The sequence below is a fragment of the Pseudorca crassidens genome, chromosome 14 (genome assembly GCF_039906515.1).
Source record: "Pseudorca crassidens isolate mPseCra1 chromosome 14, mPseCra1.hap1, whole genome shotgun sequence".
Taxonomy (NCBI): domain Eukaryota; kingdom Metazoa; phylum Chordata; class Mammalia; order Artiodactyla; family Delphinidae; genus Pseudorca; species Pseudorca crassidens.
In genome coordinates this window covers 72,316,260-72,335,048 of record NC_090309.1, presented here as the reverse complement: position 1 = coordinate 72,335,048, position 18,789 = coordinate 72,316,260, and the positions used below count along the sequence as shown (strand labels likewise).

The following is an 18,789-nucleotide window of genomic DNA, read 5'->3' as shown; positions in this document are numbered from 1 at the left end:
AAAATTCTTGTTCTCTTCTCTTTTACACACGCACACTTGCACAGCTAAGCATATAGGCTGAATTATCTCAAATTACAGAGGCTTCTAAACTGCACTGGAAGGAAGACAGTGTGTGATCCACTCTGCCCACCCACATGACAGAGTATGTATATAATGTCTGTAATGTTAACCAATGTCATTCTCACCCCCTGCTGGCATTATACTTATTTGTGGAGCTTTTAAAAAATATACATCCTCTCAGTCCTGTCCTTAAAATTACAAATTAGAACTCCTAGAGAAAAAATGCATTTCTAGAAAGCTTCTTACGAGATTCTGATGCATCATTAGCTTTGAAACCACTGATTTTCATATCATAAAATATTATACCTAAAAGGAATCTGACTCCTGTTCAAAACAATACTTTGAAAGCTACTGGAATTAAGTAGAATGAAGCAGTATCTGGGCCTTTCTAATAGCTGGAAGAATTTAAAAGAGCAAATAACTGTTACAGATGTCCTAGGACATGTAATTAAAAACATATTAAGCCGCTGAGCTCTAAGAAAATGCATGTCATCTTTCTGGAACTCCTTAAATTGAGACTAATAAAATCACTAAAGATTTTTCATTATCTGCAATACCCATTTCTAAAAAGGTCAGCAGTCCTGAAGAATTCTCTGCCATTCAGAAGTTAGACCTCTAGGATTCTGTAACACCTGTCACAAAGCCCACATATTTCTCATCATGAGATATACTCAATCTCTCTCTTAAAGCTGAAATCTACTTTACATCCAACTGCACACAGTATTTTAGAAGCTGCCCAGAATAAGAAAGAAGCAACTGTTGCCCCTTGGTAATACCATCTAGCAGAGACAACTAATAGGGGGAAAAACAGATAAAACTAGAAAATTAAAAACAAGAAAGTAAAAAGCACAGTTGTGGAGGGGAATCATATATAGGGAACAAGCAACCTTACATTAGAATAATCTTGAGAATAACAACATATCCAGCACAATAAAGGACACCTATCATAATGACTGAATATCATTAATAACGTTGATTAAATAAGGACAATCCTTAAGAGTGGTTAAAATAAAAAGTTTTAATGCTTAAAAATGAGAATTTTCAGTTATTTAGGTAACTAGTCCTATTACCCGTTTATATAGAATAAATGAGATGTTATATATTTTTTTAAAGTACAAAAACCACACAAGCTTTCTAGGCACTGATAACAATTCAACAATTTAACTTATTGAGAAGCCCTACCCTGGTATAGCAAAGGAATTAGATTCTTTCTGTTATAATTGTATACTGAATGGAAAATACATAATGTCTGTTTGAGTTGTCCATCTCTCTATATACATATATGTACACATTTTATATTGTAGATATGCATATATAAAATAGATATATGTGCATATATAATCTTATACACATATACATATATAACATTTGTAATAAAATTCAAATTTTGTTTTTCTATTTAAGTTTTGTTTAAAAGATTTTGTTCTGTTATAAATTACATTAAGCTTTGTCTAAGAAAATGGGATTTGAGATAGGGTCTAAGGTAAGAGTGTTACTAAAGCAACTTCTGGTGGAAAGTTTTTGGGGAAATGAGAAAGAAGTAAAAGAAAGGAAAGAAGTTAAATAACATTAACTTGGTCACAATGGATTTAAGTTTTCAGTGTAGAGTCTCTTTGGATTAGCAGAAAGATGAGGAAATAGAAATGATGGTTCTTACCCAGCGTCATTTATATAAAGTAAAACCTAGACTATAACTCAGCTCTCAGGTTTAGAGATAAGTTCTAATTGACACCCATTAAAGAAAGGTTTCTCATATTTTTAAAAGAAGAATACAAGTGATTATCATAAAACTCAGAATCTCTAGCAAAGCATGACAGTGTATGCTAATGGTAGAAAAATATCAAAAAAAAAAAAAAGAAAAAGAAAAAAGGAGAGATTCCTAAGTGCTGCAATCACAAATCTTAAAAATTAAAAAGTAATGAAGAACATCATACTATTATGGTGCAAAATGAGAGAGAGAAGTCCCACAGTGCATGAAACAGGTCAAGTACTAGTAACTGAGTGTTTCCAAGGGATATTTCCAGGTAGGACTTTGGTTAGTCTAAGTTGAATAAAAAAGGGAAAAGAATATTTCTATTTGGCTTATTTTGTTTTACTTATATTCTAATGTGAATGAATGCTACCCAGCGCCTGGGTTCATAGTAGACACAACAGTGTTAATAAATACTATTAATAAAATTAAGAATGAACTGCAAACTGATATTAGGCACAAGCCCAAGTACACGCTAAGGTAGTGACACTGCTATAGAAATTTAAAAGATCTGATATGCAGCAATATAGGGCTAAAACACAATTAATCACATATCCTAAGCAGTAGAGCTTAGCAAGGCTATTCCATCCTACTAAGGTCCCTCAAGTGACCAGTGGTGACTCATGGCAGCCACACACATTTCCTTTAAAAGGTTGGAACTAAAAGGTAGTTGCAGGCTCTCAGAACATCAAATCAGTTATGGCAGCAATAATTAACACATTATTGACTGGGGATTTTTGTAGAAACTAATGCTTGTGGCCGTAATATGTCTCCAGTCAATAAAGTGTTAAATATCATGGCTCTTGATACACAGATGTGATCTCTTAATCACATCAATGACCTCCTCCTGTTTATTATTATACTTATTATTTTGTCACATGAGACAAAATACTTTCCATAACTGTCTTAAAATACAAGAGTAGCCAGCAGGGGTGTGGGTGGGGGTGGACTGCATTAGATATTCAGATATCTGAATAAGTATTCAAACCCCAAAAAGGATGTGTGAGGACGCAGTTCTTTTATTTATGATTTTTTTTTATTGGAATACAATTGCTTTACAATGTTGTCTTAGTTTCTGCTGTAGAACAAAGTGAATCAGCTATATATATACATATAAGGATGCAGTTCTAAATGCCTGTTTCTTAATAATTTGACTCGTGTATGACCACAGTTACATGCATATCAAATATATACAACTGCTTCTGCATTAAGAAATACCACAAATATTTGAAACTTAGTAGGTACAACCAAAAACTTAGTGTTCAGACCATCTTTCTTTTTCAATTCTTCCCGCTCTCTTACCTTGAGAGGTGGTACTTTCCGCACCTGGAACCTGTCCCCTCTACTGAGAAAGGGCTGTGGGGAGACTGGAAATGGCTGCTGGTGCTGGCGATCCTCAGTGACACGTGGTCTCTTCTCCCAGCTTGTAGGGGCCTCTTCTTGGGTGACAGAAGGTTTCCTCTTGAGGTTTTCTGGGCTGTGATCAGCCAGAGCTGATGGAGGCTCTTTCATAGTGGTCTCCTGTAGACCTGCTTCTACTATGGGCTTCACTACTGTTGTTTCTACCCCAGGGCTCTTGGGTTTGCTCAGGGATGTAACTAAAGCTTCTTGGCTTTCATTTTTATTATAATTTGAAGTTGTAGTGAGATGACTGTCTTTCTCAGACTTCTGTTCAGCAGAGGCAACTGGCTTTTGCTCCAAGAGAGCCTCATCCTTTGGGCACTTGATGGGAGGGACGCTGCTAAGCTCATCTGTATTGGGAGCTGAGGAAAGCAGGGGCTCTGGGGATTTGGACTTTGGCTGCATCTTATCTTGGCTTTCATGCTCTTCTTTTCTGACTGGTGATGGCAGCTGTAGTACTTCTTCTTTAGACACTAACTGGGGAATTACTGAGACTATATTGACAGGAGAGGCCTCTGAAGGAAGCATGGATTTTGGTTGCTCAGCTGGGGTTTTCTTTACTTTGGGATCGTTGGGTGAAGCTGTCAATTTCTTTGAATCTTCAAGGCTCAGGCCAGAACTAAAAGGTGGAAGAAAGAAATATTGTAGTTGAGAAATGGCCTATGTTATTGAATATGAGATAACGGTGTATGGCAATGCCTAGAAGAACCTGTGACACTTAGTAGGTAATTTTCATATATCATCTTCACTATTATTAATATTAGTGAAGGGTCTGGAGCCAGAGTGCCTGGATTCAAATCCTAGCTCTGATACCTACTATCCATGTAATAAGTAAGTGACTAGCCTTCTGTATCTCAGTTTCTTTAATTGTACGTTGTTGCTATTATGAGTAACTAAATTAATGCATGTACAGTACTTAGAATAGCACCTAGCACGTAATAAAACCTCAATATAATGTTAATTATTATTACTTCTGCTTACAAAGGGGCTACATTGCCTAGAGGCATGGATCACAGACTACCCACAGAGAAGTTAAAGAAGACAAAGACCCATGTACCCTGGGACTGTGGGTTTGGACGGTGATCAGCTCTACTCTGCAGTACCTGTAGAAAGCCTGGCCCAAGAAATCCAAGGGACCCAGGGGAGACAGTAGGAGAGGTGGCTGTCAATATTCGCTAGAGGTTGAAAACGAGAACTCTGAGTTTTTGGAAAGCCTGTTTAAATTTCACTTGGTATAGCTCTAAAATTCTGAGATCAAGTGCCTCTGAGCTGTCCTGGGAGTGAAGACCAAGTGAGACTTCCACAGTGTGGCCTGGCTAAGAGCTAGGCTACCCTGTAGGGGTTACTAGAGACTCCTCCTACAACAAGTAAAAACAAGATAGCCCTCTTTGGTGACTTCAATAATCAGTACCGCACCCCTGAGATGGAATGGCTGAGGACAAATCTGGACAGTAATCAAATACAGTCCTTCCAAAAAGCTGGCAAAAAATAATAGCTAAAAACAGAAAGACCCAAGAATGGCTGTAATGCTCCATCTTATAAGGAGGGAATGAACAATATTTATGGAATAACTGCTGCCTATAAAAATGGTCTAAATGTATTCACCCTCGTTTCTTTAGAAAAGCTCAAAGCTCATACCAAGAAGGTAGAAAAATTGGTGTACGGCGCTCTTCATCTCATTAAGAATCACTTCTGAAATGACCATGAAGGGGATCAATGAACACTACATGGAGATAAGGAAAAGAGCCATTCGTTCTCAAGCTATGGTTATGGAGTATCCTTAAAGGCTGCCATTAGGTAGGAAGGGAGACTAACAGACAATTAAAACTCCGGGTGTTCAATTCTATTTCAAACAATACAGCTCCACTGTCATCAATTTAAGTGTCCCCATTAAGATTTTTTTTTTTTTTTGGCTGCACCGCATGGCTTGTGGGACCTTAGCTCACTGACCAGGGATTGAACCCGGGGCACAGCAGTGAAAGCTCCGAGTCCTAACCACTAGAACACCGGGGAAATCCCCCCATTAAGATTTTTAAGATTTTTTTCTGTTAGGAAAAAAACTGACTCAGACTATATAGCCCCTTGAGAAAAGGGTCTGTATCTTGTTTCAGCTATGAATATCTCCCAGTGCCTTCTACAGAAGAAAGGCTGTTTAATTACACGTTGAATACAATGGTCCATATTACAGGATTCCTTAGTGATTCTGGATAAGTTATCCTATTGTGGGATAACTGACTACAATAAAAAAATATATAGAACTTCAGTATTCTTATGTATTATAAAGTTACTGGAAGAAAAACCAATCTATTCAAAGTAAGGACTCTAATTCAAGATAATAAAATCTTTTTTTTTTAATAAAAAAAAAGAAACCACACCATCTACAATGGTAATGTGTTAAGAGTCAAGGACTGGGACTTCCCTGGTGGTCCAGTGGTAAAGAATCTGCCTTACAATGGAGGGGACACAGGTTTGATCCCTGGTCAGGGAGCTAAGATTCCACATGCTGCGGGGCAACTAAGCCCGTGCGCTGTAACTAATGAGCTTGAGTGCCTCAACGAGAGAGCCCGTGTGCTCTGGAGCCCATGCACCCTCGAGCCCATGCGCCATAACTAGAGAGAGAAAAACCCGCACGCCACAACTAGAGAGAAGCCCGTGCACCACAAGGAAGAGCCTGCACACCAAAATGAAGAACCCATGTACCACAACTAAGACCCGACACGGCCAAATAAATATTTAAAAAAAAAAAAAAAGTCAAGGATTATGAGTAATCCAACTCTGTGTACCTAAGATTCGTAGGAAAAAAAAATTTTTCTTGGTAAAAAAGAACTAGTGGAAAAAAATGAAGGAAATCGCAGACTAGATTTTCTGGAAAGGTAATAAGATGAAGCACCACATGACGTATGTATAGGAATTAACACTGGTTTATAGAACCTGTCTTGATATTTACCTCTGACCATAGTAGCTTTCAAAAAATTGTTCTTTCCAAGGCTCTACTTTTTTCTCCTTCTCAATCTCTTGTCGAATTCTCACCTGCATCTCAGGTGTAAACTCACCTGTATGTAGGGGAGAAAAAAAGATATTCAATAGAAATACACTATTTGCTACTTTCAACTATTTGTAAATCATGACAGACTCATGCAGGAGTCAGAATACTATCACATGAAAGTAACAGAAATTCCCCAAAATTCCTCATTGTAAGGGGAACTACCTAGGAGCCGTCAGGTGAAATAAAAACCCTTGCACGCCACTCCATGTAGTTGCCAGTGCGCAGCTGAAGTTAACTGGCCACTTCTCTGGGCCTTCCTTGTAGCAACCCTCACCTCTGCTTCAAATATCATAGTCCCTCTAGATTTCTTACAAACCTTGAGTCTGTCATTTCTTTTCCACTGGAAAAATAGTCATCTGGTCATAGGCTTTCAGTAAATAATGCCACTGGACACTTTATTATTAAAAAGTTCTGTTTCTCCAAGGCAACCTGTGTTTTAGGCCTTTTAGCTCTAACTGCATAATGAACAGTTATGGCCCTGCTTAAAGACATTTGAGGTTCCAGTAAAAAGGTAGGTAGTAGGAATTCCCTGGTGGCCCAGTGGTTAGGACTCTGTGCTTTCACTGCCGTGGGCCCAGGTTCAATCCCTGGTTGGGGAGCTAACATCCTACAAGCCGCACGGTATGGCAAAAAACCAAAAAAAGTAGGGAGTTATTTTGGAGGTGTCAGTTTTCTAATTGTTCCAGAAAGTGTACGAGTCTAGTGCCCTAGCAACAAGACACTCAATATGCCGAAGACCCAGCTGCTCTGAATATGCCATTTATCTTCAAAACTACCAACCACACCTCAATTCTTCCCACTCCATCGGCAGAGAACAATGAATGTGCTTGGTAGGCCATCGTCAAACCCGTGACTCAGACAGGCTGTTTTTTTTTATTCTCTAATACCCAGGACATTAGAGAATAAGAAGTGGAAATGGCAGATTTGAAGTTTAAGACCTCCTGGGGGTAAGAAGAGGGAAAGGAAAAGTGTTAGAGGACAGTGGATATCACAGTCCTAGGCATATGAGTGGGAGAAGAGGGATCTGGCGGTCAGAATCCAACCCAGAACTTCTGAATTTCTGCTCTTTGGTTGTGTCTACTGTGCTTGATAGAATGAGGAATAAATAGTATTGAATTCTGTTCACATGTATACAGTGTTCAAAGTTTTTGCTGCTCACGAAATATGATCGCATGACTACAGGTATAGCAGTGACTGCTCATATGCAAAAAAAAAAGTAACATAATAATCAAGGTATCACTGTTGATAATATCTACTTTTAAAAGTTGGGGAGTAGGGAACATAAATCCAAATTATTCTAAAAGAAAGTACTGGTAACAGGTATGTTTTAAAGTGCTCATGTGATTCTGACTCAGAAAAAGGGGGTCTCTGCTCAAGGAAATCTTTAAGAAAGAGAAAGGTTGAAAGTAATCAGTAAGAGATCCCTTCTACACAGAATTTGCCCTGAAAAGAAAAACAGGAAGGGAAAAGTCAACAACTACTGTGAAAAGTAGAGATATTAAAAAAACCCACTGACGTGCAGGCAAAACAAAATCATTGTTTTTGGGGCCCGGATGTCTGTATTTTAAAAAAATACCACAAGTGATTATAATGAGCAGTCAGGGTTAAGAACTGCTAATAGTGACCGATACTACACGCTACGCAGTCAATCAATCACTTTTTTATGCTTTGTAATATACGCTCTATAAATCTGTTAGATCAGAATTAGAAACACGGCAAAGCAGTAACCACAGGTAGCAATTCTTGATCATAACCTGTATTTATTAAAATGCTCTGGCTGCTACTGAACTGTATGCTGCAAATGGGTGAATTTTATAGTACGTGAAACATTTCTCAAAGCAGTTTTTTAAAAAGTTCTTAGTTTTTTAGATTCTTTTTACTGTTAGTTTCATTGAGATTGGGCAGCAAGAAAGAAGTTATCTCACTGCTTACCAAACCATGATTCACAGCACCATAAAATAACTCTAATTCTATATTCTGCTTATTAAAATTTCAATTCTTAGGCATTAAGCTAGAATTAATGAAACAGAATCTTTAGGAATAGGGCCTAAAAGTCTATATATTTTTTAGTTTACCAGGTGACTTTAAACCCTTAAAGAAACATGCTGCTGAACTCCTCCTGGAGCCAAACCTGGTTACATGCTCTAAATAAAAGTCTAGCAATGTGTTTCACATAGAATAGCTAGTTCTACCTTATGAAATGTTCTATCTTTTGCTTTCCAAAACTGGGCAAATACCCACTGAGGCTCAGAGGTGCAAATATGCCCTCCAAGTGCATACACATCCTAGGAGACACGTAAAGTTGAACACTTACCTTCTGAAAGTCTTTCCTTCCAGCCTTGGGCTGCTGAAGTGAAGAACTCATTATTAAGGGCTGAGCCATTTAACTTCATCAGACCATCTGGACCAACCTGGGTCAAAGAATAAGCCACAGAAAGCTTAGAAAGAAAGCCAATTGTATCATGTGGAATTTGACGTTCCTGTCCTTTTAGAAAAGAATGTGTGTAAGTCAAATTTTACAGAAACATGACTGTATCATACCATGCTGCTTATTATGGACACTTCTATTTTATAACGCAATATTATTTTTTTCTAAAAAACTTCTTTCCTGTTTACCTCTCCTCCCTTCTTCCTCTCCTTTCAATTCCATTCCCCACTGGTTAATTATACTCAAAGAATCATCTGCAAACAAATACATATATAAGGGGTTTTTTCTGAGAGGTTCATTATTTGTTTTACAAAACTGTGACCAAGTTACATACACTACTCTGAAACTTACTTTTCTCACATAATACAAGTGGAAGTCTCTCCAAGTCAACTGGCATAGTTTTAGCTCCTTTATAATAGCTGCAGATTGTTTCCCTGTATCAATGTCCCTCAATACATTTACCAATGTCCTGATCATAAACATATATTTTGTTTCCAGTGCTTTCCCATAATCAACAAAGCTGCAATAAGCATTCCAGTAAAGATGAATATACTAGTGCTTTTTTCTATGGAATAGGTTCTGAAAGCAAAGAAATATTTGTGTGTGTGTGTGTGTGTGTGTGTGTGTGTATAACTAAAAGACTATTAGATTATTTTCCAAAAAGGCTAATAAAATAATTCACATTTCTCCTAGAAATACACGAGCATACTCCTTATCTTGTGAACAAGAGATATTAACATGCTATTTAATTTTTGCCTATTAATGAGTTTGAAATGATTAAAATTTCCTTCATCCTGACTGCTAGAGTTTTGTGTATCTTTTTGCATGTTTATTGAATATTTAGATTTGCCATCTAGTGAAATGCCAATTCCTATTATTTGCTCATTACTCTATGAGGATGCTTATTTTTAACTATCTTGTAAGAATCCTTTGCATGTTATACATAGTAAAACTGCCACGTACTTTAAAGATATTTCCTCCAATCTATCTGTTCACTGACTTGATTTGTGATGTCTTGCCAAAAGGTTTTTTTTTTTTTTAAGATTCTTCTCTGCATTAGAGATTTTATTAACTGTCATTCTGCCCAAAGTTCATATCTAGATTTATACCAGAATCTCTATGCAGATTTTTCATTAATAAAATGATCTTGGGCTTCCCAGGTGGCGCAGTGGTTGGGAGTCCGCCTGCCGATGCAGGAGACGCGGGTTTGTGCCCCGGTCCGGGAGGATCCCACGTGCCGCGCAGCGGCTGGGCCCAAAAAACTGAGAGGGGGGAATTGCCTTTCCAATTATTAAGCATACCACACAAAACCACTGCAATCAAAACAATTATTACTAGCATTAGAGTGAATAAAGAAATGAGTGAAAGAGGAGAGAGTGCCTATAAATATAAACTGCCTGTAAATGAATAGAATATGTAACAAAGATGGTATTTCAAACTGAGAGAAAAAGACGGTTATATAAATAGGTACTGCTGGAACAACTGGCCATCTAGTCGGGAGAAAATACGCTGAGCCACAATTTCAGAATAATATAAAAAATATTCTAGATGGATTAAAAAACTAAATTTAAGCTTAAAGTCATAAACAATTTTTTGAAGAAAATTTAGGTAACTATTTGGACATCCTAGGGATTAAGGAACTCAACTCACTTTATTTTCTAAATCTATCTGGGCCAATATTATTTTCCCCTGGCCCTAGAGCAGAAATTGGAAACTTTTCCTATTAAGAGATAGACTACGAATAGGCCATATACCCTCTGTTGCAACAACTCAACTCTTGACACTGTGGCAGGAAGTAGCTATAGATAATATGCAGAAACTAATGGGAGTGGCTGAATGCCAATAAAACTTTATTTACAAAAACAGGCAGTGGGCTGAAATTGGCCTGTGGGCTACAGTTTGCTGGCTGCTGATTTGTACTCTATAGATTTGGCAGAGGAGTAACAGGCTTCCCTATGAGGACAGGTCATCCAACATCTCCCTGAATATTCCAGTGCTGTGCAAGTTTCTCCAAAACAAGTCAATCCATTCTACAATTTAATAGCTCCAACTGTTTAAAAAAATGTTATTTTAACCACAAATTTGCTTCCTGGAGAAACGAAGAAGTTTACCTCTTCCAAAGACTGGCCTTCAAATATATCTGAAGAGAGATGTTTTAATCCATGCCCCTCCCTTATTCCTTTCTCTGGTCTAAATAATGTTTTTCGACTGTTCATTGTTGAGTACTCCATATACTAAAAGATGGTTTCCAATGTTTCATGCTAGTAATAACCAGAATTTTTGATAAACTCCAAATTTCATCTGACAATGAAGCAGAATTTCATTAATAAATTCACTAATAATTTCACTAATAAACTCCATATTCCATAGTCTCAGATTACTATGTCCTCCACCACAGTAACTGAAAAAGACAGGCAAGTAACCTCCTATTAAAAATACCCCACAGGAATGGGAAGTTGGGTAAGTTTTAAGGTCCCTTTTAATTCCGAAATTACATGTGGCAATTCTCCTTCTAAGACAGGATAAGGGCCATTAGTCAAAAGACAGTTCTGAGGAACCCACACTAGAATTCTATAGATATATCCTCTGTTAGGTGTTGTGTTATTAGTCCCAACCTAAAATTTGAGTCTTTAAAAAAGATGAGAGCAATCCTTAGCAAGAAGAGAAGCTCTCTAAAAACTCTGCCAAAACTTCAGTCTCCTAACTTGTTCTAACCAAGAACTGGGCATCCCCAAAGCTATAATTTCTCCAAGGAGTGTTAAGGTGGGGAGAGCAGCAGCTGGGAAGGATCAGTTTTACTTCTTTGTCCCTACTGCTGGTAGTGTACCTGACTTATCTGAACTCCCCAGAAATAGAATCTGACCTTTCACAGGTGCTGATTCATAGCAATATGAAACTGATATCAATATAATCTAGTAGAAGAATGATTTTCAGAATGAGGAAGATTTAGTTTTGACTTTTCTATAGACTAGGGAATATATCTAGTTTTCTTACTGTAAAACCAGGGAAAACAACTCTCTCTCATAATGTTTTTATAATAATTAGAAAAAAGTGGAGTGCCTAACAGAGTACTTAGAACATAGGTACTTCGAAATAATCATTAATTAAAAAAAAAAATCTCAGAATTGAACAAACCTCACAAAATCATAATGATCCTTTTGCAGAGGAGGAAACAGAAGATCAAAAGGGAGAGTGACTTGCTAGTCACTCCTTCCTTGATGAAAGCCTAAGTCTTAGACTTTTGCCTTATTCCTGACCAACCTAAACCTCTCTGGTCCCTGCCTAGACTCTTCCAAACCTTTGACATTTCTTCTGGGTACTGTTTTGTTTTTTTAAGGAGTATAACTTATATTGGATTTCAAAACTTATTACTGAAGCAATAAATGTTTGTTTTAGAAAAATTTAACAAAAGAAGGAAAAATTAATTAACATTCTTAATCCCATCAAAAATCCATTCAAAAACCCCAGTGTAATGCCTTAAGACAATTCTTCCTCCTGAACTATATTCTGCGGATGTCTACATCCTAATATGATAGCTAGACAAATTTTATTCCATAATCTTGACATTTCTGATAAGAGGGTTCTTTTCCTTTATGAGCCTTACAGGGCCAACCTATTAAGAAATATTATTTCTTGCTTAACACCTTTGATATCACTTCTTTACAGGTACACACAAAAGCCATTTAAAAAGTCTTAAGGAGTTCTAAAGGTAATGATTGAAGGAAGCCCCAGATGGGTTATAAAACTGCTGATATGCCTGAAAGAACGCACCTGTCGATCCACCTCTGGAAGTAGTAGAAGCAGTCGCTGTTGGCAATCTCCAGGAAGGACTGAAAAGGTGTGTTTGTTGATTAGTGCTCGTAGGTTTGTATTAACCAGAATGGAGTCTGGTGTCTCAACATCAATTTCAGCACATTTAGTCCTCTTCATTTGCCCTATAAAAATATGGAAAAGAATCACTTGGGCCTCCTTCACATTCCTGTTTCTAGCTAAACTATACCTTCCTCTGCAGTGCAAAAAAACCACGGTTGTAAGTACTTTAAAATATCACACCGTGAAGAAGGTAACATTTAAGGTTCTCAGAAATAAACAAAGCCAAGTTTTGTTCGTTCATAAAGGATAAAAGAATATAAGTTATCTTCCCTGCAAAAATGGAATAAAGTCTGTAAAAGTACATCTTTTCCCATACTAAAAATACATTTTATGTTTGAGACTCGATCATTTCTCAATGGCACTAGGGAAGTTTATAATAAATAACACATACACAGAATGACTAAAAAATGGAAAAATTCAAATATATATATAAATCATACTGAGGCTCTTTTTCCCTTCCCGTGATAATTATTTTCATCAATTTTATTTGCATTAGCTAAAAATGTTATGATTGAATAGCTTAGCAGTCAACAGAAAATCTGTTCACAATAGGAAGGTTTCAGTCTTTCAAAAACACTGATGGATTTGAGTACAAAGTTTAAAACTTTTGCACCAAAAAAAAAAAAAAAGACTAACTTGGAAAAATATCTGCAAGCCATGACAAAAGGTTACTATTCTTTTTTTTTTTTTCCGGCTGCCCTACGCGGCATGCGGGATCTTAGTTCCCCATCCAGGGATCGAACGCATGCTCCCTGCAAAGGAAGGGCAGAGTCTTAAGCACTGGACCGCCAGGCAAGTCCCAGAAGGTTACTATTCTTGATAGTAAATGTGCATCTATAAATCAACATGAAAAAGATAAACATCATCAAGAGAAAAATGAGCAAAAGGAATGAACATGCAATTCATAGTTGACTAACCATAAACAGCTGCTAAGGTATTAATATTTAAAGAAATGTCAGTTAAACTAATGAACATGTTTTGTCTATCAAATGGCAAATATTGCAGTATGGTGATGGAACTATTCACAGAAAAAGCAAAAACCCCTTTCAAATAATGCTGGTGGGGCTGAAATCAGTATAATCTTATTAGAAGAAAATTTAACAACACACAGCAAAATTTTAAGGTGCATAGGAATCTAAGATCCATAAATTCTACAATTAGGAATACTTGCATAAAGTTACACAGTCCTGGATGTGGGTAACCTCTGGCTCCTGGCACAAACAAAAGTCATCTCCCTTGATAGGAAAGGATTCCCCTTAACTTAGGCCCATAGGATTCCTACAAATTAAAATCCAGCACTGCCTCACAAAGATTACCCTAACAAACCAGGAGGTATGCCAATATGACAGAAAATAAGCAGTAACCAGAAATAAAAGATTTAGACCTAGAAGTACTACTATCACTGAAACTGTCACATACATAGAATACAGAATAGCTATGTATAAAATAATTAAAGAAGTAAAGAATGTAATTGTAAAGATGAGGCTAAAATAATCAGGAATGAACAAAAAGACTTTGAAAAACTAAATTTTAAAAATTGTTGAAATCAGATACCATGAGTGGATTAAACAGGAGGGAATTATAGCCAAATAATTTATCCAGAATATAGAAAAGACAGATAAAACATTTTGAGAGCTTTAGCAGAAACATGAATGACAGAATGAGAAGGTCTAATACATGTGTGCTTGATTGGAGACCCAGAAAGAAGAAATTAAGAGAATGGGAAAAGGAAACATTTGAATAATTTTCAGCAATACATTTACCAGAACTGATGAAAACCACAAACCTAAAGATCTAGAAGCAAAACATATTCAAAGCAGGATGAAAAGAAATCCATGCTTAGTAAAACTGCTCATCAAAGAACAAGAAATAGCTTGGAAGCATCCATAGGAAGGGAAAGATTTCCTAAAAAGGAACAGAATAACAGCAAGCATCTTAACAATGAAGGAATCTGTAACAAATGGGTTAACTATAAAATGCTGAGAGAAAATAACCAACAATCTATAATGATATGTATACTAAACTCTCCTTCAAGAATGAACATAAAACAAAGATATTTATAGAAATAAACAAAAATTGAGGGCATTTTCTACCAAGAGACATGCTCTAAATAAAGTTCTCAAAAACCTGTACTACGGGAAGGAAAATCACTGCAGATGGATGGGCTGGAATACAATGGAGAAAGATAGACATGCTTGCATAAAACAATAGCATTCTAGTGCCTGATCTGTGAGATTAAAAACAAAGGAGCGAAATGTCAGATAATAATATTATTTAAGTCCAAATAGAAAAAGATCAGTTCTAAATTGTTATAAAGTACTTCCATAGTTCTGGAAGAAAATCAAGATGGCCACTTTTTTGCTAAAAGAATAAATCTTAAAAGTTCTCATCACAAGATAAAAAAAATCTAACTGCGTAAGGTGATGAATGTTTACTTACAGTGGTAATCATTTCGCACTATATACATATATAAATCATCATGTTGCACACCTAAAACTAATTGAACAGAAATAGAATGTATATGAAACCCAGCAGAGAGAGAAAAAAACTATGAAGGAATTAAAATGAACAACATATAAAAATACTAGCAAACCGAATCCAACAATATACCATGATCATATACCATGATCAAGTGGGATTTATCCTAGGGATGCAAGGATTCTTCGATATATGCAAATCAATCAATGTGATACACCACATTAACAAACTAAAGAATAAAAACCATATTATCATCTCAATAGATGCAGAAAATCTTTTGACAAAATTCAACACCCACTTATGATAAAAACTTCCCAGGAAGTGGGCATAGAGGGAACCTACCTCAACATAATAAAGGCCATATATGACAAACCCACAGCTAACATCATTCTCAATTGTGAAAAACTGAACTTCCTCTAAGATCAGGAACAAGATACAGATGTCCACTCTCGCCACTTTTATGCAACATAGTTTTGAAAGTTCTAGCCACGGCAATCAGAGAAGAAAAAGAAATAAAAGGCATCTGTATTGGAAAAGAGGAAGTAAAACTATCACTGTTTGCAGATGACACGATACTATACACAGAAAATCCTAAAGGCTACCAGAAAACGACTGGAGCTCACCAATGAATTTGGTAAAGTTGCAGGATACAAAATTAATACACAGAAATCTCTTGCATTCCTATACACTAACAACAAAAGATCAGAAAGAGAAATTAAGGAAACAATTCCATTTACCACTGCATCAAAATGAAAAAAATACACAGAAATAAATCTACCTTAGGAGGCAAAAGACCTGTACTCATAAAACTATAAAATGCTGAGCAAAGAATTCAAAGATGACAGAACAGATGGAGAGATATACCGTGTTTCTGGATTAGAAGAATCAATATTGTCAAAATGACTATACTACCCAATACAATCTACAGATTCAATGCAATACCTATCAAATTACCAATGGCATTTTTCACAGAATTAGAACAAAAATGTTTACAATTTGTATGGAAACACAGAAGACTCAGAACAGCCAAAGCAATCTTGAGAAAGAAAAATGGAGCTAGAGGAGTCAGGCTCCCTGACTTCAGACTATACTACAAAGCTACTGTAATCAAAATTGCATGGTACTGGCACAAAAACAGAAATATAGATTAATGGAACAGGATAGAAAGTCCAGAGATAAATTCATGCACCTATGGTCAACTAATCTATGACAAAGGAGGCAAGCAAATACAATGGAGAAAAGACAGTCTCAAGAAATTCTCAAGGAATTAATCTCCAAAATATACAAACAGCTCATGCAGCTCTATGCCAAAAAAACAACTCAATCAAAAAATGGGCACAAGATCTAAATAGACAGTTCCCCAAAGAAGACATACAGATGGCCAAAAAACACATGAAAAGATGCTCAACATCACTAATTATCAGAGAAATACACATCAAAACTACAATGTGGTATCACCTCACACCAGGCAGAATGGCCATCATCAAAAAGTCTACAAACAATAAATACTGGAGACTGTGTGGAGAAAACGGAACCCTTCTACACTGTTGTTGGGAATATAAATTGGTACAACTACCATGGAGAACAGTATGGAGGCTCCTTAAAAAACTTAAAAACTACCATATGACCCAGCAATTGCACTCCTGGGCATATATCTGGAAAAAAAAAAAAAAATCACAACCCGAAGGGATACATGCACCTTAATGTTCATTGCAGCACTATTTACAACAGCCAAGACATGGAAGCAACCTAAATGGCCATCAACAGAGAAATGGATAAAGAAAACATCGTACATATATACAATGAAATATTAGCCATAAAAAAGAATGAAATAATGCAATTTGCAGCAACATAGATGGACCTAGAGATTATCATACTAAGTGAAGTCAGAAACACAAAGACAAATATTATATGATATCACTCATATGTGGAATATAATTAAAAAGAAATACAAATGAACTTATTTACAAAACAGAAGCAGACTTATACATATAGAAAACAAACTTAGGGTTACCAAAGGGGAAATGTGGTGGGAAGGGATAAATCAGGAGCTTGGGATGAACACATGCACACTACTATATAAGACAGATAACCAACAAGGACCTACTGTATAGCACCAGGAACTCTACCCAATATTCTGTGATAACCTATATGAGAAAAGAATCTAAAGAAGAATGAATGTAAGTATACGTATAACTGAATCACTTTGCTGTATACCTGAAACTAACACAAAGTTGTAAATCAACTATACTCCAATAAAAAAAATTTTTAAATTATTTATTTATTTATTTTGGCTGCACTGAGCAGCATGTGGGGTCTTAGTTCCCCAACCAGGAATGGAATCTGAGCACCCTGCAGGGGAAGGGCGTATTCTTAACCACTGGACCACCGGGGAAATCCCTCCAATAAAAATTAAAAAAAAAAAAAAGTCGAGGCAAGCCAAAAAAAATTTCTTATTCATTAAAAAAAAAAGGGAAACAAACAAAAAAATCAGGACAACGATCAACAAAAAAATAAGATTGTAGAAACAAGTCCAAATAGATTAACAATCACAATAAATATAAATGGATAAAATTCACCAAAGAAAAAAGATTTACATATTGAATTGAAAATAAAGAAAATTCAGCTAGCTATATGCTGTGTAAAGAGATATACCTAATGTACAAGGACATAGAAATGAACAAAGTAAAAATGTAACAGGCAAAAACTAACCATAGGAAAACTGGTGCACCACTAGTAATATCAAACGAAAGACACTTTAAGTAAAATACTTAATCAGAGATTGACAAGGTAAAAAAAAAAGGGGGGGTTCAATCCACCAGGAACATTTTCAACTTGAAAATATCTAATATAAGGTAGCTTCAAAATATGTGAAATGAAAACTGATAGAACATCAGGGAGAACTGAACAAAGCCACCATTAGGATAGGAGATTTCAACACATCTCTCTCAATTATTAATAAATCAAGCCATACCAAAAGCAGCCCAAAAAACAAGGGGGGGAAAAGGCTGAACTATTTTTCAGATAAACAAGCTTGATCCAATCTACACAGAATTCTGTGTTGAATAACTACAGTACACTTATAAAGTTCATTATCAGTATTCCAAAAATGCAGGTCTCCATAAATTTGAAATATTAGTAGTAATTATAACAACAATGATCGATGACAGCAGCAGTAAACACATTTATATAGGGCTTCCTAAGTGTCAGGCACTATTTTAAACACTGACATGTATGAACTCATTTATTTTTCATACAACCTTATTTGCATGAAAGAAGATGAATTTTCATTTATTTCTTGGCCATTAGGTCAAAATTAAATATACCATGCCTTCTTTTTTTATAGTTGATTTTTCTTGTTGTGTTATGAAAGTCAGAAATTCTTGGCCCATACTTTAATTTTGTAACTCCACGTTTCAACTGCAATTGAATGAAGACACTAAAATTGTGACTTTAACTGAATTTAAGTAGAATATTGGCTCTATAAGGAAGAAACTTTGTTCTGTTTATCACCACATCTCTTGGGCCCTAAACCTGTGCTTGGCATATTAGTATACCTTCTATAAGTATTTGTTGACTAAATGAATATTTTTATTTTTTTAATTTTTGGCCACGCCACACACCATGTGCAATCTTAGTTCCCCGACCAGGGATTGAACCCGTGCCCCCTGCCTTGGAAGCATGGAGTCTTAACCACTGGAGCACCAGGAAGTCCCAATAAATGAATATTTTTAATCTTTGGCAGTGCGACTG

General features: G+C 36.2%; 1 protein-coding gene across 4 annotated transcripts in view; it reads right to left on the bottom strand.

Moving 5' to 3' along the window:
• ASXL2 (ASXL transcriptional regulator 2) overlaps nucleotides 1–18,789 on the bottom strand; it is a 133,776-nt gene that overhangs the window by 11,735 nt on the left and 103,252 nt on the right. For all 4 annotated transcript variants that reach the window (XM_067703506.1, XM_067703505.1, XM_067703507.1 and 1 more), the window contains 4 exons: nucleotides 12,457–12,620; nucleotides 8,572–8,668; nucleotides 6,159–6,264; nucleotides 3,113–3,830 (listed from right to left, as the gene is read on the bottom strand). In XM_067703506.1, coding sequence (XP_067559607.1) covers nucleotides 3,113–3,830; nucleotides 6,159–6,264; nucleotides 8,572–8,668; nucleotides 12,457–12,620 — 1,085 coding nt within the window. The remainder of the gene's footprint in view (nucleotides 1–3,112; nucleotides 3,831–6,158; nucleotides 6,265–8,571; nucleotides 8,669–12,456; nucleotides 12,621–18,789) is intronic.